The sequence below is a fragment of the Leopardus geoffroyi genome, chromosome D1 (genome assembly GCF_018350155.1).
Source record: "Leopardus geoffroyi isolate Oge1 chromosome D1, O.geoffroyi_Oge1_pat1.0, whole genome shotgun sequence".
In the NCBI taxonomy this organism is placed as follows: Eukaryota; Metazoa; Chordata; class Mammalia; order Carnivora; family Felidae; genus Leopardus; species Leopardus geoffroyi.
In genome coordinates this window covers 15,600,090-15,614,509 of record NC_059329.1, presented here as the reverse complement: position 1 = coordinate 15,614,509, position 14,420 = coordinate 15,600,090, and the positions used below count along the sequence as shown (strand labels likewise).

Here is a 14,420-nt window from a genome sequence, read left to right as displayed (position 1 = left end):
TCTGCGGCCATGACCACCCTCGCGACCCTGTGACCGTGTGTGTTCTGTGATAGTGTGTGCCTTGCAGGTGGGGTGAGGAGGGGTAGAGATCTTCGGGGAAGACAAGGCAGATTCTTTGACATAGCTATTTAGAAAGTTGGGAAAACAGTTCAATAGAATTTCCTGTTGGGTCAACCTGGGTCCATCCCCCCCCCCCCCCCCCCCCCCCCCCCCCCCCGGTCTCCTGGGGTAAGAGGAAGTTCCGTTAGCTCATAGAAACGCAGAATCACACATTCCTCAGCCTGGAAAAGCCCTTGAGGGAGATTACTCAGTTTAAGAACAAAGAGGGCCTTCTGTTGGGGACTTGAATCCAAATGGCGGAGAAGCCTGTGAGCATCTCGGCACCGACTGTTGGAAGATCGCTGTTTGCCCCACGAACCCTGGCTGTCTGGGCTGGGCAGGCAGAGAGGGGCTTCAAAGCAGAGGGGACCCAGCACAAACTCCCACTCATGCGTCACAAGGGAAGCAAGCGAGCCCACATCCTGGGACTCCGTTCTTCAAGCTGCTCTGGGTTTGGTCTCTTCCAGCCGAACTGTCCGCGGTTGCTGGTTCCTCTTACTCTCTCAATCTGTGTATTCACCTCTCTGCCGCTCTCCACCCAGCCTGCCTCGGGGGCCTTTTCCTTGGGGCTGAAGCCATCTGCAGCATACGTTTCCAGGAGTAGGTGGCCAAATCCACACTTCTTAGGAATAGGACAGGGAGGCCTCCGGGGCAGAAGTCTGAGCAGGTCCCAAATGGCATGGTATTAGTCAAGTTCTCTGAAGACGATAGGATCAGCACTTCCCCAGAACGGCTGCTTTTCTGAGTGGAATGGGGAGAAGCGTCATTGGAGATAACCCAGGGGAAAGGAGAGGAGGTGTCCCCATTCACCTCCTCGAGGATCCAGGCTGTGACAAAGGGCAAAGTGCACCAGAGACCCTGGCCCCGACCCTGAGTTTGCTCCATCTGCCGGGCTGAGCCTGGGGAGAGATTCAAACCCACGTGTGGCTTTTCGTGGAAAGCGAAGGTTGCTTTCAGAATCAAATGCAGATGGCTTCCGCACTTATGAGAAGCACCCGTGGGTCACACCTCCAGGTCGAGGGGGTCAGGTGGCAGGGCTCCAGGAAGGTCTGCTCTCTTTTCCAAGCGGTCAGAATCCATACTCAGAACATTGTCTTGGGGGCACCGGGGTGGCTCAGTCGGTTGAGCGTCTGACTTCAGCTCAGGTCATGATCTCATGGTTTTTGAGTTCGAGCCCCCGCGTCGGGCTCTCTGCTATCAGTACAGAGCCCGCGTCGGATCCCCTGACCCCTCTCTCTGCCCCTGCCCCCACCCCCATGCTCTCTCAAAAAAACAAAAACAAAAAAACAAAAACAAAAAACCTTTGTCTTCTACATTTCCTTTTCAGCTTTCCAAAGGAATGTTTCTTTCACTTACATACAGTGTCATGATCTCTTTCATTACATTACATACCCGTTTCGTCATGTTAGCACGAGGGCTCAGACCTGTGTCCCATTTGAGCCTAAGTCTTCATTCCTGCTAAAGCGACATCACACGTTTTATTCCTTATCAACCTCCATGAACAACAACTTGAGTCTCCCACCAGCCACCGTGTCATCAGAAGTTTGACTGGTTTCACAAGATTCCTGTGGTCCTGACAATTTATTGAAATAAAAAAACATACACCACTGACGTACAGAGCTTTTCTTTTACGACCCGTTCATACCCACCCCCTCGGTGGAAACTCACGTCCCTGTGAATGAAACGCGTCAGGCATGGTTTTCTAGATTTGCAGATGAGGAAACCAAGGCTCTTCAGTTTACAGACGAGGAAATGCTACGCACAGTGGGGTCAGAACTGGAACCAGGGGGGTCAGAACCGGGTTCTTGAAATACCCAGAATTCTTTCATGGTATGGTGCTCTCTCTTCAATAAATAAGGGAACAAGATAAATAAATAAACCTTCCGAGGGAACCCTGAGGAACTCCTCAAGCTTCAGTGTGCAGAGGGAGTCATCAGATACCTGAGAAGCTCTTGGTAGAGTGTGGTGGGGGAGCAGGGGCAGTTCTGGCTGGATTCTCTTGAGCTGCTGTGTCTATTCTTGGAATGCCACAGAAAGATGTAGGGCCGAGTGGTGACTCTTCGGGGGCGGCTGTCAGGCCTGTCACACCTCCCAGCTTCCTTGCCCATAGACTATAAGCTGGCTTTGAAGTCAGAATCTTAACCCCGAGTGTGGGAAAGCAGGGCCCACAGCCGCCCCCTTTCTGGGCCCAGGGTCTGATGGTTCTCTCAGCACGACACCGTGGACTTTGGCTAAATCTGTTAGTTCTCAGCGTGAGAAGGAAGCTGGTTCTCTGCAGACGTGGGTTCTACGGTCTGCTTCTTCCCAGCCCAGGCTCACACCGGGCCGGAGTCGCCCCCGAGGCCAGCTTGGTTAACGTCCAGCGTGGAGGGGCCCCCTGGACTGAGTCCTTATTCCAACTGTGGCTGGCCCCAGCGCACACAGCTGAACCCTGAGAGAGCAGTGACATGTCCTGTGGGCCTGGAGCTGGATGTTAGCAGTAAACCCAAGTGCAGGTCCCAACCCGGACCCTCTGGGGGCAGGCGAGCTGGCGCCCAAGTCCACAGACAACCTGGAGGGCTGAGTTTTGACCAGTGACTGGTACAAATAGCCACGGCTTCTCCAGTGCTGTCAGCAAGATGGTGGAGGCCACAGGGTGGGGTAGTGAGTGGCTGGGACACGGGGGCTTCGTCCCCTTGTGGCTCCATAATGGTGGTTGGTAGACTGGCTGACCAGGGCAGATTCATCTGAAGATCTTCTGTGACAAGCTCCCTGCCTGGGAGGACTGCCAGTCTGGAAGATTCTCCGTGTGACCATCCTAGAGACCACACCTGATCTCCGGGTCCTCCTGTTTCCTCCTAGAAATGACCCTGCAGGGAGGCTCTGAAGCCCCCACCCTCCCAGCCCTGCATCCTGCTGGAGGCCCTGGCACATGGTTAGCCTGAGACGGAGGGCTGGGTCTGAACCGACTTCAGCTTGGTGCCCTCACCACAATAGCTGGCCTCACCCCATTTCCAGAAAACCCTATGATTCCCCCGAGCAAAGAATCTTTTACAGTATAGGAAGAGCCCCTAGAAGGGAGGAGATCTCCGCCCTGCCCTTCCTGGTCCTGCCAGAGTCTCTGGGGCCCTGTCTGCATAACCGGCCAGTGCCATCTGGATACCCTGCAATAGTATAACAAGATAGCCTCTTTCTGCCCTGGGCACCTCAGGGAGCCCTGCTGGGCCTGGCGAGGGCTGGACCTCCGGAACTTGCAGAAGAGTGCTCACACTGGCCTCATGAGTCACTTCTGACCCCTGCGGCCCCTCCTCCTGGTCCAGGAAGGGCACGGCTGACATCAAAAGCAGCCCCTTAGCCTGAGTCACTCATTCGAGTGCAGGCTGGAGATCAGAGGCAGAGTGACCAGGTTTGAGTCAAAGCGGTCCAGGAGACCACCTGGGGCTGCCATACAGTCCAGAGGGGCCAGGTCATGGGCCAAGTTGCAGTCAGATGCTCCTAGGTCCCCAGAGCTGGTCAAACCCAGAAGTGACCACTCCTCAGTTGGCCGACTCCACTGTCCGGTTGGGGTCCCTGATGCAGGGCGAGTCGTTCCTGGGTCCTGTTTCAAATAGCCCTTGGCCAGGGCCAGCGGGGGCCAGCCTGCCTCGGCATCCAGGCATGTCCTGAACTTGGGGCCGAGGCCATCTGTCGAGGCGGGCTCTTCCTCCAGGCAGCCTGCTGTGGTTGCTCTCTCCTGTGTGCATCTGGTCTGCTTTAGGTAGCCCCGGAATGCCACTGAGACTGGGTCTTCCTCCCCAGGCACCTCAGGCCCTGGGGGATTGACACGGCCCAAGTCTGAGACCCCCTGCACATCCCCAGGCTGCCCTTCTGAGTTTTGGGCTAGACCGAGGCCGCTGTCGTCCTGGCCCCGGCTGCTCTTCCTCACCCGCTTCTCCCAGTGGGGTCCGGTGCCAGGACTCGGGCTGGGCTCCTGCAAGCAGATCCCGCTGTCTGTGCTGTTGCTGCTGCCCCCGCTGCGGCTGCTCTCCGGCTCCCGGGGCGCCCCCTTTCCCACAGTCCCCGCCGCCTGGGGGTGGGGGACCGGCAGGAGGAACTGGGACGCCTCATTCTGCAGGGATGACTTCGCACTGCCAAAGCCGCTGTCCGTGCTGCCGTGCAGTTCCGAGTTCTTCAGCTCCGGGGACACTTTGGGGAAAGCCCCCTCATCAAGGGGATGGATGGTGTCCTGGGGCTCTGGGCAGGGGAGCTGGAGGACCAAGTTGAACGGATGGGGCTTCCCGAAGACCTGGAGGGGAGAGGGCAGAGTGAGAAAAACGAGGGTCACCTGCAGCAACCCACTCCAGCGTTGCAGGTGAGGCCCCGGGTCCGGGAGGTGAGCCCAGGGAGGCTCCGCTCTAACCGAGGGGCCCCTGTGCTTTTTGTTGTCATTTCAGAACCGACCTTTCCTCTTAATGCAATTCTCAGTTTGGCTCAGGCCTGTGTGCTCACAGCCCGGGTGGAAAGGCAGGCGGGACGGGAGCCTGCAGGGAGTGGACAATGTTCTCGGCTCCCTTGGCACTGCTTTCCACACCTGAGAGCAGGCCGGATTCATTTAGATACATCTAGAAGTGAGTGCCAAACTTTTTTTTGACGGTGGCCCAAAATAAGGAATGTGTTACAAAGTAACCCACCTACAAATAGCCCGTAAGTCTGTAACTCACGTTTAAATAACTGAAACCAGGCTCACAAGATAGTACTAACCATTACTAGCCGCGTACTTCGGTCTACACTGCTACTCCATTCTATTCTATTCCTGTTTTAGTCTGTCCTACCTTTCCTATCCCATCCTATCCATTATCCTAGCTTGTCCGTTTCGTTGTTTTCAAATGCTGGATGTGAGACACCAAGACTTGCACAAACACAGGTGGCTGCCACGTGGGGCGTTGGAACAGGCACAGAACTAGTGGCTGAGGAGGACCTGCTCCCCGTTAATTGCCGGGAGTCCCAGGGAAAGTCACTTAACCCCTCTCCCCCTTGCTGTTCTGTCTCGGTCACACTGGGGTTCTTTCTGCCCTGGAACGCATCAGCTCAGTGCTCTCGGCCTTTGCACGTGCTCTGCCCTGCGGTCGGAACACTCTTCTCTCAGCGCTTTCTACGGCTGTGTCCTCCTTAACACTCAGGTCTCCGCTCAGCTCAGCTCTCCCCAGAGAGGCCTTCCCGATCATCCTGGCTAGAGCCGTGCTCCACACAGTCTCTGCATTAACCTAGTTTTAAAAAAACTTTTAAGTTTATTCATTTTGAGAGTGAGAGGGGGAGGGGCAGAGAGAGAGAGAGGGGGAGAGAGAATCCCTAGCAAGCTCTACACTGATAGTATGGAGCCTGATGCAGGGTTTGAACTCATGAAATGTGAGATCATGACCTGAGTCGAAACCAAGAGTCAGACTCTTGACCGACTGAGCCACCCAGGCGCCCCAGCATTAACCTAGTTTACTTCTTTCTAGTACTTGGTTCCTGGAATTATTTTTTAGTTTATTTTCCGCCCCCTACCAAGACCCACGATACACACTACCCACACCCAGCAGAATACAAACACTGAGGGCAGGACCTGCCTAGTTTTGTTTGCCACAATGTTCCTGGTGCTTAAGCGGAGCTGGCACATACTGGGCACTCATAAGGTTTGTTGACTGACTGACGGACTCACTGTTGCACATCTGCCCTAATTCCCTTTGTAAGTTTTGACTCCAATGCAACTCTTACTGGTTGAGTTCCTATTGCTATCCTATAGGTTGGCGATTAAGGACAGCTGTTTCTAGAACCAGACTCCATGGCCCAAATTCCAGCTCTGCCTTTGCCAGCCGTGTCACCTTGGCTCAATTATTTGTCCTCTCTGTGCTTTCGTGTCTTGCCTGTAAAATGGCAATAAGGACAGTACCTGTCTGGTCATGTTGCAGTTAATGCATGGAGAATGCTTTGAACTGTGCCTGGTACATAGAAGGCACTCGGTGAATATTTGGTGAATCGAATTTTATGCTCCCATCTCTAAGGAAGTGTTGTTTCTCCATTTCCTAGAGGAGGAAATGGAACCTCAGAGAAGTTAAATGACACGCCCAAGGTCACAGCAGCAAAGAACAAACCTGGGATTTGTACTCTGCTGGCCTGATTTGAAATCCCCATTTGTCCAAAGATCAGATCAAAACAGCTAATGAGTGGGACTAAGCAAGTGAGTGTGAAGGTGCTAGAAGGTGCCAGAAGTTATTGGCAGAGTTCGTAATGGCCATGATCATTTGATGAAGGGAACTGGGTTGCCTTTATCTTGAGGAGGCAAAAATTCTCAAGGAGAGCTCAATTCTGTGATCCAGATGTCACAGAGGAGCAAAACCCCAGAGGTTGCTTGTCCTCTCCTTTGGCATTTTGGATCTGTGTCGATTTCACTGGGTCGCAGTAGAGTTAAAAGAATATATATATGTCAGCTGCCCCAACAGGCTGTGATCAAGCCCCTTGGGACCAGGGGCCACTGCCGGTTTGTTCATCTCTTCCTGGACGCTCGTCCTGATGCCCAGCTAGGAATCCCCGCTGCAGTTACCAGGACCACTCCTCCCCCACCCCTCTGCTTTCCGGTTATCCAGCCCGAAGGGCAGCCGCCATGAGGCACTCACCTCTAAACCTCCCCCATCCCAGCCCCAGGCCCTGCGTATCGGATACGCTCCAAGTACTCGTTAAACAGGCCAGGGTATACACGCTTATAGAACTGAATCTCCCCAGAGTACAGAGAAGGAACCGTGAGTTACATACTTCAGTTAGACACAAGGGAGAACTTTTTGGTCTCCTAAGGTACCCAGGGCACAGGAACACCGTCCTCTGCTTCCTGGACAAGGCTCTAAGTAGGGCAGTAATTCCAGAGGACCTGTGTCTCTCTTCTTCTTTTTCCCAGAAATCCTGGGATCCCTCTGAGTGGGGGGATACCCTTCCAGCTGTGGCCTTTCCTAGGGCCCCTGGCTCCCTGATGGGGCCGGTCCTCCCCAGCACAGCCCACGGCTATCACAGTGATGGCGGCTGGGGGGATGTGGCCGCAAGCTCTGGAGCAGCCTGAATCCCAGGCGGGACAGGCGGGACAGTTTGGAAATGCTGGCTTACTGGCACAGGTGCAGCCGTTGCTGGCACTGTAGCAAGACGAGACGCTCTGGAAGAGGGTCAGAGACCCTGGCCGTGACCTCCTCGGCATTACCACCCGCTCTGCTCTCTGCCACTCTGGTGGCAGCACTAGCTGGGTGCTTCTAGGCCTGAGTTCTTCCTCTTCCGGAGCACTCGTCATCACCAGCCGGTAGGTGAGGGCAAAGACTGGGCTTTGGCCTGACTCTTCCTGGCCCTGTGACCCCTGTGCGTGGAACAGTCACTCTATGCCTCCCCATAGGGGAAGATAAAATGAGGATAATACCTGCCTCAGAGATACTAATAGTAAATAGTAACAAAAACACCTTGGGGGTTGGGACTACTCAGTATGTATCTTATCGGGGCTATTAGAAGATAATGTTCTCAGCACCGGGCTCTGCATGTAAGCCCTGCCTCTGTCCCCGTGGTCCTTGAGGAAGGTGCCTGCTGATAACGTCAGGGCTGAGGGAACGGACAGTCTGGGGGGAGCCCGCTGCCTCCTGGAGCCCTGGTGTGGCTAGGGAGGATGGGATAGTGGCCCCTCCTGGAGACTCACCAGGACGGTAGGCAGCTTCCTCTGGCGTCGCACGTACAGCTGGAGGGCCAGGCAGTAGGCCAGGGCTCCGCAGAGCAGCAGGACGAAGGCGAAGAAGATGATGAGGTTGGTCATGGTGAAATCTGTAGGCCCAGAGAGATGTGTTTGTGGCCCGGCAGTTGTGGGACGTTGGAGGGGTGGCTCCCGGGAGCCACCGAGTGCGGGGCCCAGGTGATCCCCCAGGCTTCCTCTAGGCTATACAGCTAGATGTTTCTGGATTCTTGAGAATCCCTGCCTGGCCTTCCAACCTCTGTCCTGAAGGATTCCCTCACTAGGCACACTGACTCGGCTTCCGGCTTTGCGCTCGATTCACGCTACGGCACGTGGAACGGTGGGGCAGGGTGGTACAGTGGGTGAGAATGGAGGCTTTGGGAGCAGCCAGACCTGGGCTAAGTCCCAGCTCCAGCACTCACTAGCCGTGAGGGTATGGACAAATTACACAGCCTCTCTGAGCCTCCGTTTCCCCACATAAGATGACTGTGAAGGACACAGCAACTGCGGAGAGCCTGGCTTCAGCAGCTGTGGCAGGGGGCAGCTCAGTTCGGCTTCCTCGGAGGGGGAGGCAGGGTTAGAAGGCCCTCTGTGCCCAGCTGCAAGGAAGGACGGCTGAGGAATGTAACAAACGGGAAAGACCATGGGTGGCGGAGGTGGGCTGGGGTGGGGGTGGGTTCTTGGGAAGCACGGCTGTGCTCACGTGGAAGCAGCAGCAGAGACAAGAGGCCTGGCTTTGCCACCATGACCTAGAAAGTTGTTTATACCCACAGAGCCTCAGTTCCCGCGTCTCTAAAATGGGGACAATAGGAGCTCACCCACAGGGCTGTGGGGAGGAGCGCCCATGGCATTGGCAGCCCTCAACCGATGCTTTTCGGGTTGTGTGAGGCCCTTCCTGCCTCCCTCCCCACCCGGCCAGCAGCCCTGGCCGCAGACTCACACTGTGGGGTAAGCACAATGCACTCTTCCTTGGACCACAGCCCCCTGTTCACTCGGGAGGCCACAGATGGCTTCACCTTGACACAGAATTCTCCCAGTTCTCCAGGAGGTGAGAGGCTGAAGGTTTCACGGTTTATCTTCTGCTTTATGAACTGAAACGAAAACAACACAGCCATAAACAAAATATCCCTGGCTCATGGGCTGTGGGAGCCAAGAGCTGGGGAGCCGTCAGAGATGCTCCAGGCCGACCTTTCTTCAGTGTCCTTTCTCAAACATTACAAACCCGCTATCATCAATGCAGCCCAAGATCTCTGTGATTAACATGATTTATCTCGTACTAAAAGAGAAGTGGAACATTTTACGGGACACTGAGGACCTTTCTAGAAGGGGCTGGAATCAAATGGGGGAAAGAGCATCCTCTTTCCTGGCAGATTCCAGATATCCCACATACGGGGTGTCCATGGGCAATCACATAGCCTCTCGGAGCCTCATTTCCCCACTTTCAAAAGGGAGTAAAATATCCACCTGCAAGGGTGTCGGAACTAACAGCCATCAGATGTGTGGCATGGTGCCTGGTGCTAGCAGGCAGGGTCCTCCCTGCCACCTGGCAGGTGCATCTTAACCGAGGGCTTCTCAACTCCCTTCCCCGCCCCATGACCGCCCTCCGCTCTGCCAGCAAAGTCCCCCACGGGTGCACAAAAGGTGCTGCCGGCCCGGGGTGACAGGGAGGCCCAGGGAGCCCAGGGGCTGCGGCCCTGGGGAAGTCCATACCGTAGAGTTCCCCGGCACCTTGCGCAGCTTAATCTCATACTCTCGGAAGTGTTGGAAGATGCTTTCGTAAGTGTCGCCCGTAGGGGCGATCCTGGGCCTGGGGAGCTGGATCCGCCCGAGGATGATGCCGTTGTCCACCTGTAGCTTCACGCTGACCATCAGAGTCACTGAGTGGGGAGGCAAAATCATGAGGCCGGCGGGCTGGGGAGGGCCTGGGTGCCCCACCCGTGCTTGGCCTCTAGAGTCCAGCTTTACCCACCCTAAAACCTGGGCCACTGGTTTGCAACCCAGCAGAACATCAGGACTTCCTGGGGGCTACATTAAAAATATAGATGCCCCAGGCCCACTCAAGACACAGTGAATCTGAAGTTTTGAAACTGGGCCCTGGAAACATTTATTTTAAACACACTGCCCGGGTAATATTTCTGCAGCCAGCTGAACACTGGTCTGCGGGCCGGCATTTGGGAGCCAGTGACCTCAACGACCATTGGTTCTGGCTCTGAATTTTGGAGAGTGGGCTCACCACACACATAGAGTATATGGTCAATTCCAATTTGCAGAATAGAAGAATCCTATCAAGTTTGGGGCTTACCCTTTTATCTCTAGAAAGAGAGACCCCCAACTCTTCATCAGCATCTCCCTGCCGCAAAGCCTCACACCCTGACCCCTGGGAATTCAGCCTGAAGCAGGTGAGGACTAGATCTAAGTCTGCCTACTGTTTGCTGCCCCATGCTGAGAGCTTATGGATTCACTTCCTCTTCCAGAACTCTATAAATACACAGGTCTGGCCCTTGTGACTCAGCTGCTCCAACTCGCCCCAAGACTTCTCTTCTGTAGGATAAACAACTCCAGTTCCCTTTTAAATCTTGAACAACTTGGCTATTTTCATCTAAATCTTCCCCAAAAGTCCTGACTAGTTGTTTGGGCAACGCGGTGCCCGGCCAGGAAGCCTGGCTGGATGGCAAGCTATGGGAGCAGAGTAGAGTTCTAGACTAGAGTTTCTGGCAGGAAGGGACCCCCAAAGCCATATTCCAGGTCCAGGGGAGTTTCGAAAAGCACCTTCATCCAGGGAGAAGCGGGTGTCGGTGTTGGTCCAGTTGGAGTACCGGTTTCCAGCCATTGCCCGGACCCTGGCTTTGTAGCTATTGTCGTGGTACAGGTCCAGGGTCATAATAGTGAGATCACAGGACAGCACCAGGGTCTGGTTACAGCTGGGGGTGGACACCCAGGAGTCTCTTCCATACCTGGGGAGATATCCGGATCAGAGCATCAGTAGGGAAATTTGTGCTCAAACCTACCTCCTTTAAGAGGAAAGCAAGGGGCCCAGGGAGAGGGCTCAATGATGGTCCAGCCCTCAGGGCATTTTCTCTGGCCCAGGGCATCTAACTGCAAGAATCTCTCTCTTGGTTCTGGAACCGCATACCAATTTCTCTTAGATTGGAACATCTAACGGACATCCCCTTCCTCCAGGAAGCCTTGCTACCTACTGCCACACGGCCTCATTTCTCCTTTCTCCCGACTACATTTGCAGTCCTTTGGGCTTTTACTCGTTTTCCGACCATATTATGGATGCACTTCCTGTTCTTCCAGTAAGATGGAAAAAACCTCGAGGGTAAAGGCAACACCTTGGCCTTTTCACTCCAGAGCTCCCAGCGCACTGCTCAACGCACGAGACTCAAATCAGTACTCGTCAACTGATGGATATGCACCAGGGTCCTTCCTGGAGTCACTTCAATGACAAGACTGATTTATCTTCCCGTGCCAGGAAAGTGCAAGGGGATGGGTCCACCCCCTCCCGCACCCACCTCTCTCCTTTCTCCATCTCCCCTTTCCATACCTCAGAAGCTCCACTTCATAGTAGGTGCTTTCTGACTGATTCGGGATGGGAGTCCAGTGGAGGATATGGGAGAAAAATTCTGCTTCAAACCACACAGATGGAGGGCTGGGAAGTTCTGTTCCTGGGGCAAAGAGTGTGGATATCAGAGCTGGTGGAGCCCGCCTCCCGGGGATAATGATGCTGACGGTGGCCATCAATCTCACAGCCTCCATTTATTGAGTCCTTTGAGCTGAGCACTCTGCTAAGTACTTTTTCTATGTTGTGTCAGTTAATTATCCCAGCAGCCCTCCAGGGTAGGCATCTGTTACTCCGATTTTACGGAAAGGTTAGGTGACTTGCCCAAGGCCCATGGAGTGAGTGAGGGTCAGGGTGAATCCAGATGGGTCTGATTCCAGAGCTAGTGTTGTGTCCTTAAATTGCTGTCCTGTGCTGTCCGTGATTGGAGGCTGAGAAGCGTCAAGCTGAGTCGGATGTTATCTCAGCAGGGAAGGCACAGGCTGAGGGCTAAGGTATGTGTGTCTGCAATGGGCTCTCAGATGAGCTAGTCCCTGGCTCTGCCCGATCCTTGTCCCTGTTCCGGCCTCATCCCCAGGCCTGCTCCCATCCCCATAGCTGGTCCCCATCCTGGCTCCAGCCCCAGCCCTCCTCTCTGCAGTTCTTGGGGGTACACAGACGTCCTGCTTGTTGGCATCTGTGTCTCTTCACAGCTCTCCTGGGCAGTCCCAAGCTGTGTGCTTGCCCCATTCCCCCGCTTCTAGAAGGGCTTTAGGCTGGCTGACTGACAGAACGAAGCAGTTTTGGTTCTACACGGGGCTGACGACATTTCCACCCCGAGCCAGCACCCTTGGCTCCACGGCGAGATACTCAACACCACAGCCCAACTCCCACTCACCAGGGGGAAACTCCAACTTCAGGAGACCTCACATGAACTTGCCAGGGTGACTTGGGCAAATTACGTAACTTCACCAGACCTCTCATTTGTAAGAATGTAATAAATACACCTATGCTGAGAGTCTTGCCAGTCAAGTGCAATGAGGTAGGTCAAGGCCAATACCCAGTCAATCCCTCTTCTCTCCTCCTTGATCCCTTAATGTCTCTCAGTCTGCCAGCCACTCTCCCAGGCTTCCTTTGTTCTCTAATTTCTCACCATCTCTAGTAATACTTCTTCTAGAGTTGTCATTCGCACTGAGTATATTTCCCCTGTCCCTTTCTTTCTTTCATACAATGTCTTTGATCCTCAAGGCGGTGTTTCGATTTCAGAACATTGGATGGAAAGTGAAAAATGCAGCGGGTCTCTGTGGTGTTTGGGCTGCGCGTCCCCGACTCAGCTCTCGATCATGTGAACGGCTGACTGCATGTTTTACTTTGTATTTTGGTGTAGACGCGGTTTCAGTCCCTGCTCTCCCTGCCGCCACCTCGCTGCCCTTTCATTCTCTCTCCAGGCTTGCCTCGGCTCCCCTGCAGAAACTTTCCAGGATAGCTGGCTGGGTTAGAAGACTGAGCTAAGGGGTAGGAGGAGGTAGGGGGAGGCAGGTGGCAGTGGGAGCACGTTAGGGGCTAAAGAAGAAGCAGGGGATGATCAGATTGGAGCCACAGGTGACAGTGAGGGGAAAGAGCTGGGATGAGCCAGGGCATGGCACGGGGAAGAAACAGGTTAAGTGGACCTCTAAGGGAAGGTGGAGTCAGATGGGGAATCAAAGTCATTCCCCGGGGGGGGGGGGGGGGGGGGGGGGGGGGGGGAGCAGTCTTAGCTGGCCGAGAACAACAACAAAAAAGGCCAAGGCTAAATTTCTGATCGGCCTGGAAGTGGATGGACAATAAGCCGGGCGCGGGGGTGTTATCTGACTTCTCTATCCACCCCCTTACCCCCCATCAATTTAATCCCCTTACACTTCCACAATGGGGAGCCTAAGACTCAGGCTTGCCGGAATGAGGGAGCTTCCGGGGGGGGGGGTGTTGGACAATGGACTCCCCTCTCCCCAGAGGGACAGCCAGACGGGGTTCCCCGTGGAGCGCACAACTTTAATGCAGGGGCGACGAAAGGCGGGGGTCGCGTGTGGACACGCACACAGCCCAGCCGGGCGAGGGCGGAGCGGGCAGGGGAGGGCCGGGCTGCGATCCTTACCGTGCGCGCCGGAGCAGAGGCGCAGGCTGAGGAGCACCGCCAGCGGCACTACCAGGCGCGGCAGCATCCTGGGCGCGCCGCATCCTCCGGGGGCCGGAGCCGGGCTGCGCGCGTCCAGCCGCGACTCAGCGGCTCTGCCTCTGAGAGCTCGGGCTGGCGGACTGCCCCGCCCGCACTCCGCCAGGCTGCGTCAGAGGGGCGGGGCCCCGAGACGCCCCGCCCCCCTCCTCCCGAGGCCGCGCCTCCGGATGCTGGCGCGGGTCGCTGCGCACAGCCCTGAGCTCGCAGCTCTGCGCTCCCCGCCCACTCGGGTGGGGAGGATGCGGGGGTGGGGGAGTGGGTGGGCACAGGGCTGTCCCCGGGAGGGGACGCGGTTCTGGCGTCCCTTCCCCGCTTCCCAGCCCTCCACTCCCGGTTTCCAAGGCCGCCCAGTGCGATCGCGTTAAAGCAAGCCCGGGCAGTCTGGGCGGGGGTGCGGAAGGTGGGGTGAGGGTGTCAGAGCTGATTTTGCGGGATGGACAAACAGGGTTGGGGTTGGAGCTGTGGCCAAGGCCAGGCGCTCGCTCGGAGCTGGGGAAGGGAGGAGAGTGCCCCAGGCGCTCAGGCAACATTGTTAGGACACGTGTGTGACTCTCGATGTGGCCCTAGTGCCTGGGTGTAGGGTTATAAGCCGAGCCAGCGGTAAAGTAGGCGGTCCTCTACCCGACTTAATAGTTTGGGAGGGGTGTCCGAGGCCTCCTTCGGCTGCTTTTGGCTTCCGTCGCTTGCCTGAAATCTCACATTTAGAGCCTTTCTTTCCTTTTCTTTTCTTTTTTCTTTTCTTTTCTTTTCTCTTTTCTTTTTTTCTTTTCTTTTTTTCTTTTCTTTTCTTTTCTTTTCTTTTCTTTTCTTTTCTTTTCTTTTCTTTTCTTTTCTTTTCTTTTCTTTTCTCCTTTCTCCTCTTCTCTTTCTTTCTT

General features: G+C 55.2%; 1 protein-coding gene across 2 annotated transcripts; it reads right to left on the bottom strand.

Annotated features, from left to right (window-relative positions):
- Positions 1-1,661: 1,661 nt before the first annotated feature.
- On the bottom strand, positions 1,662-13,623 carry IL10RA (interleukin 10 receptor subunit alpha). 2 transcript variants are annotated; one of them, XM_045482979.1, is made up of 7 exons: positions 13,465-13,623; positions 11,340-11,454; positions 10,562-10,746; positions 9,503-9,669; positions 8,733-8,883; positions 7,763-7,884; positions 1,662-4,363 (listed from the first exon to the last, which is right to left on the bottom strand). In XM_045482979.1, exons 1-7 carry the CDS (start codon positions 13,529-13,531, stop codon positions 3,440-3,442), a joined length of 1,731 nt encoding a protein of 576 aa, XP_045338935.1. In that variant the 5' UTR covers positions 13,532-13,623; the 3' UTR covers positions 1,662-3,439. The 2 variants fall into 2 exon arrangements, with proteins under 2 accessions (XP_045338935.1, XP_045338934.1); XM_045482978.1 differs by having other exon boundaries at positions 11,340-11,460; positions 13,465-13,622.
- Between the last annotated feature and the right edge of the window lie 797 nt (positions 13,624-14,420).

Excerpts from the sequence above, each read along its gene's own strand:
- IL10RA (XM_045482978.1), bottom strand. The coding sequence starts at position 13,531 with ATGCTGCCGCGCCTGGTAGTGCCGCTGGCGGTGCTCCTCAGCCTGCGC. Across the intron at positions 11,461-13,464 it reads CCTCTGCTCCGGCGCGCACG|GAACAGAACTTCCCAGCCCT; the intron begins GTAAGGATCGCA and ends TCTTTGCCCCAG. Across the intron at positions 8,884-9,502 it reads AGGTGCCGGGGAACTCTACG|TTCATAAAGCAGAAGATAAA; the intron begins GTATGGACTTCC and ends TTTTCGTTTCAG.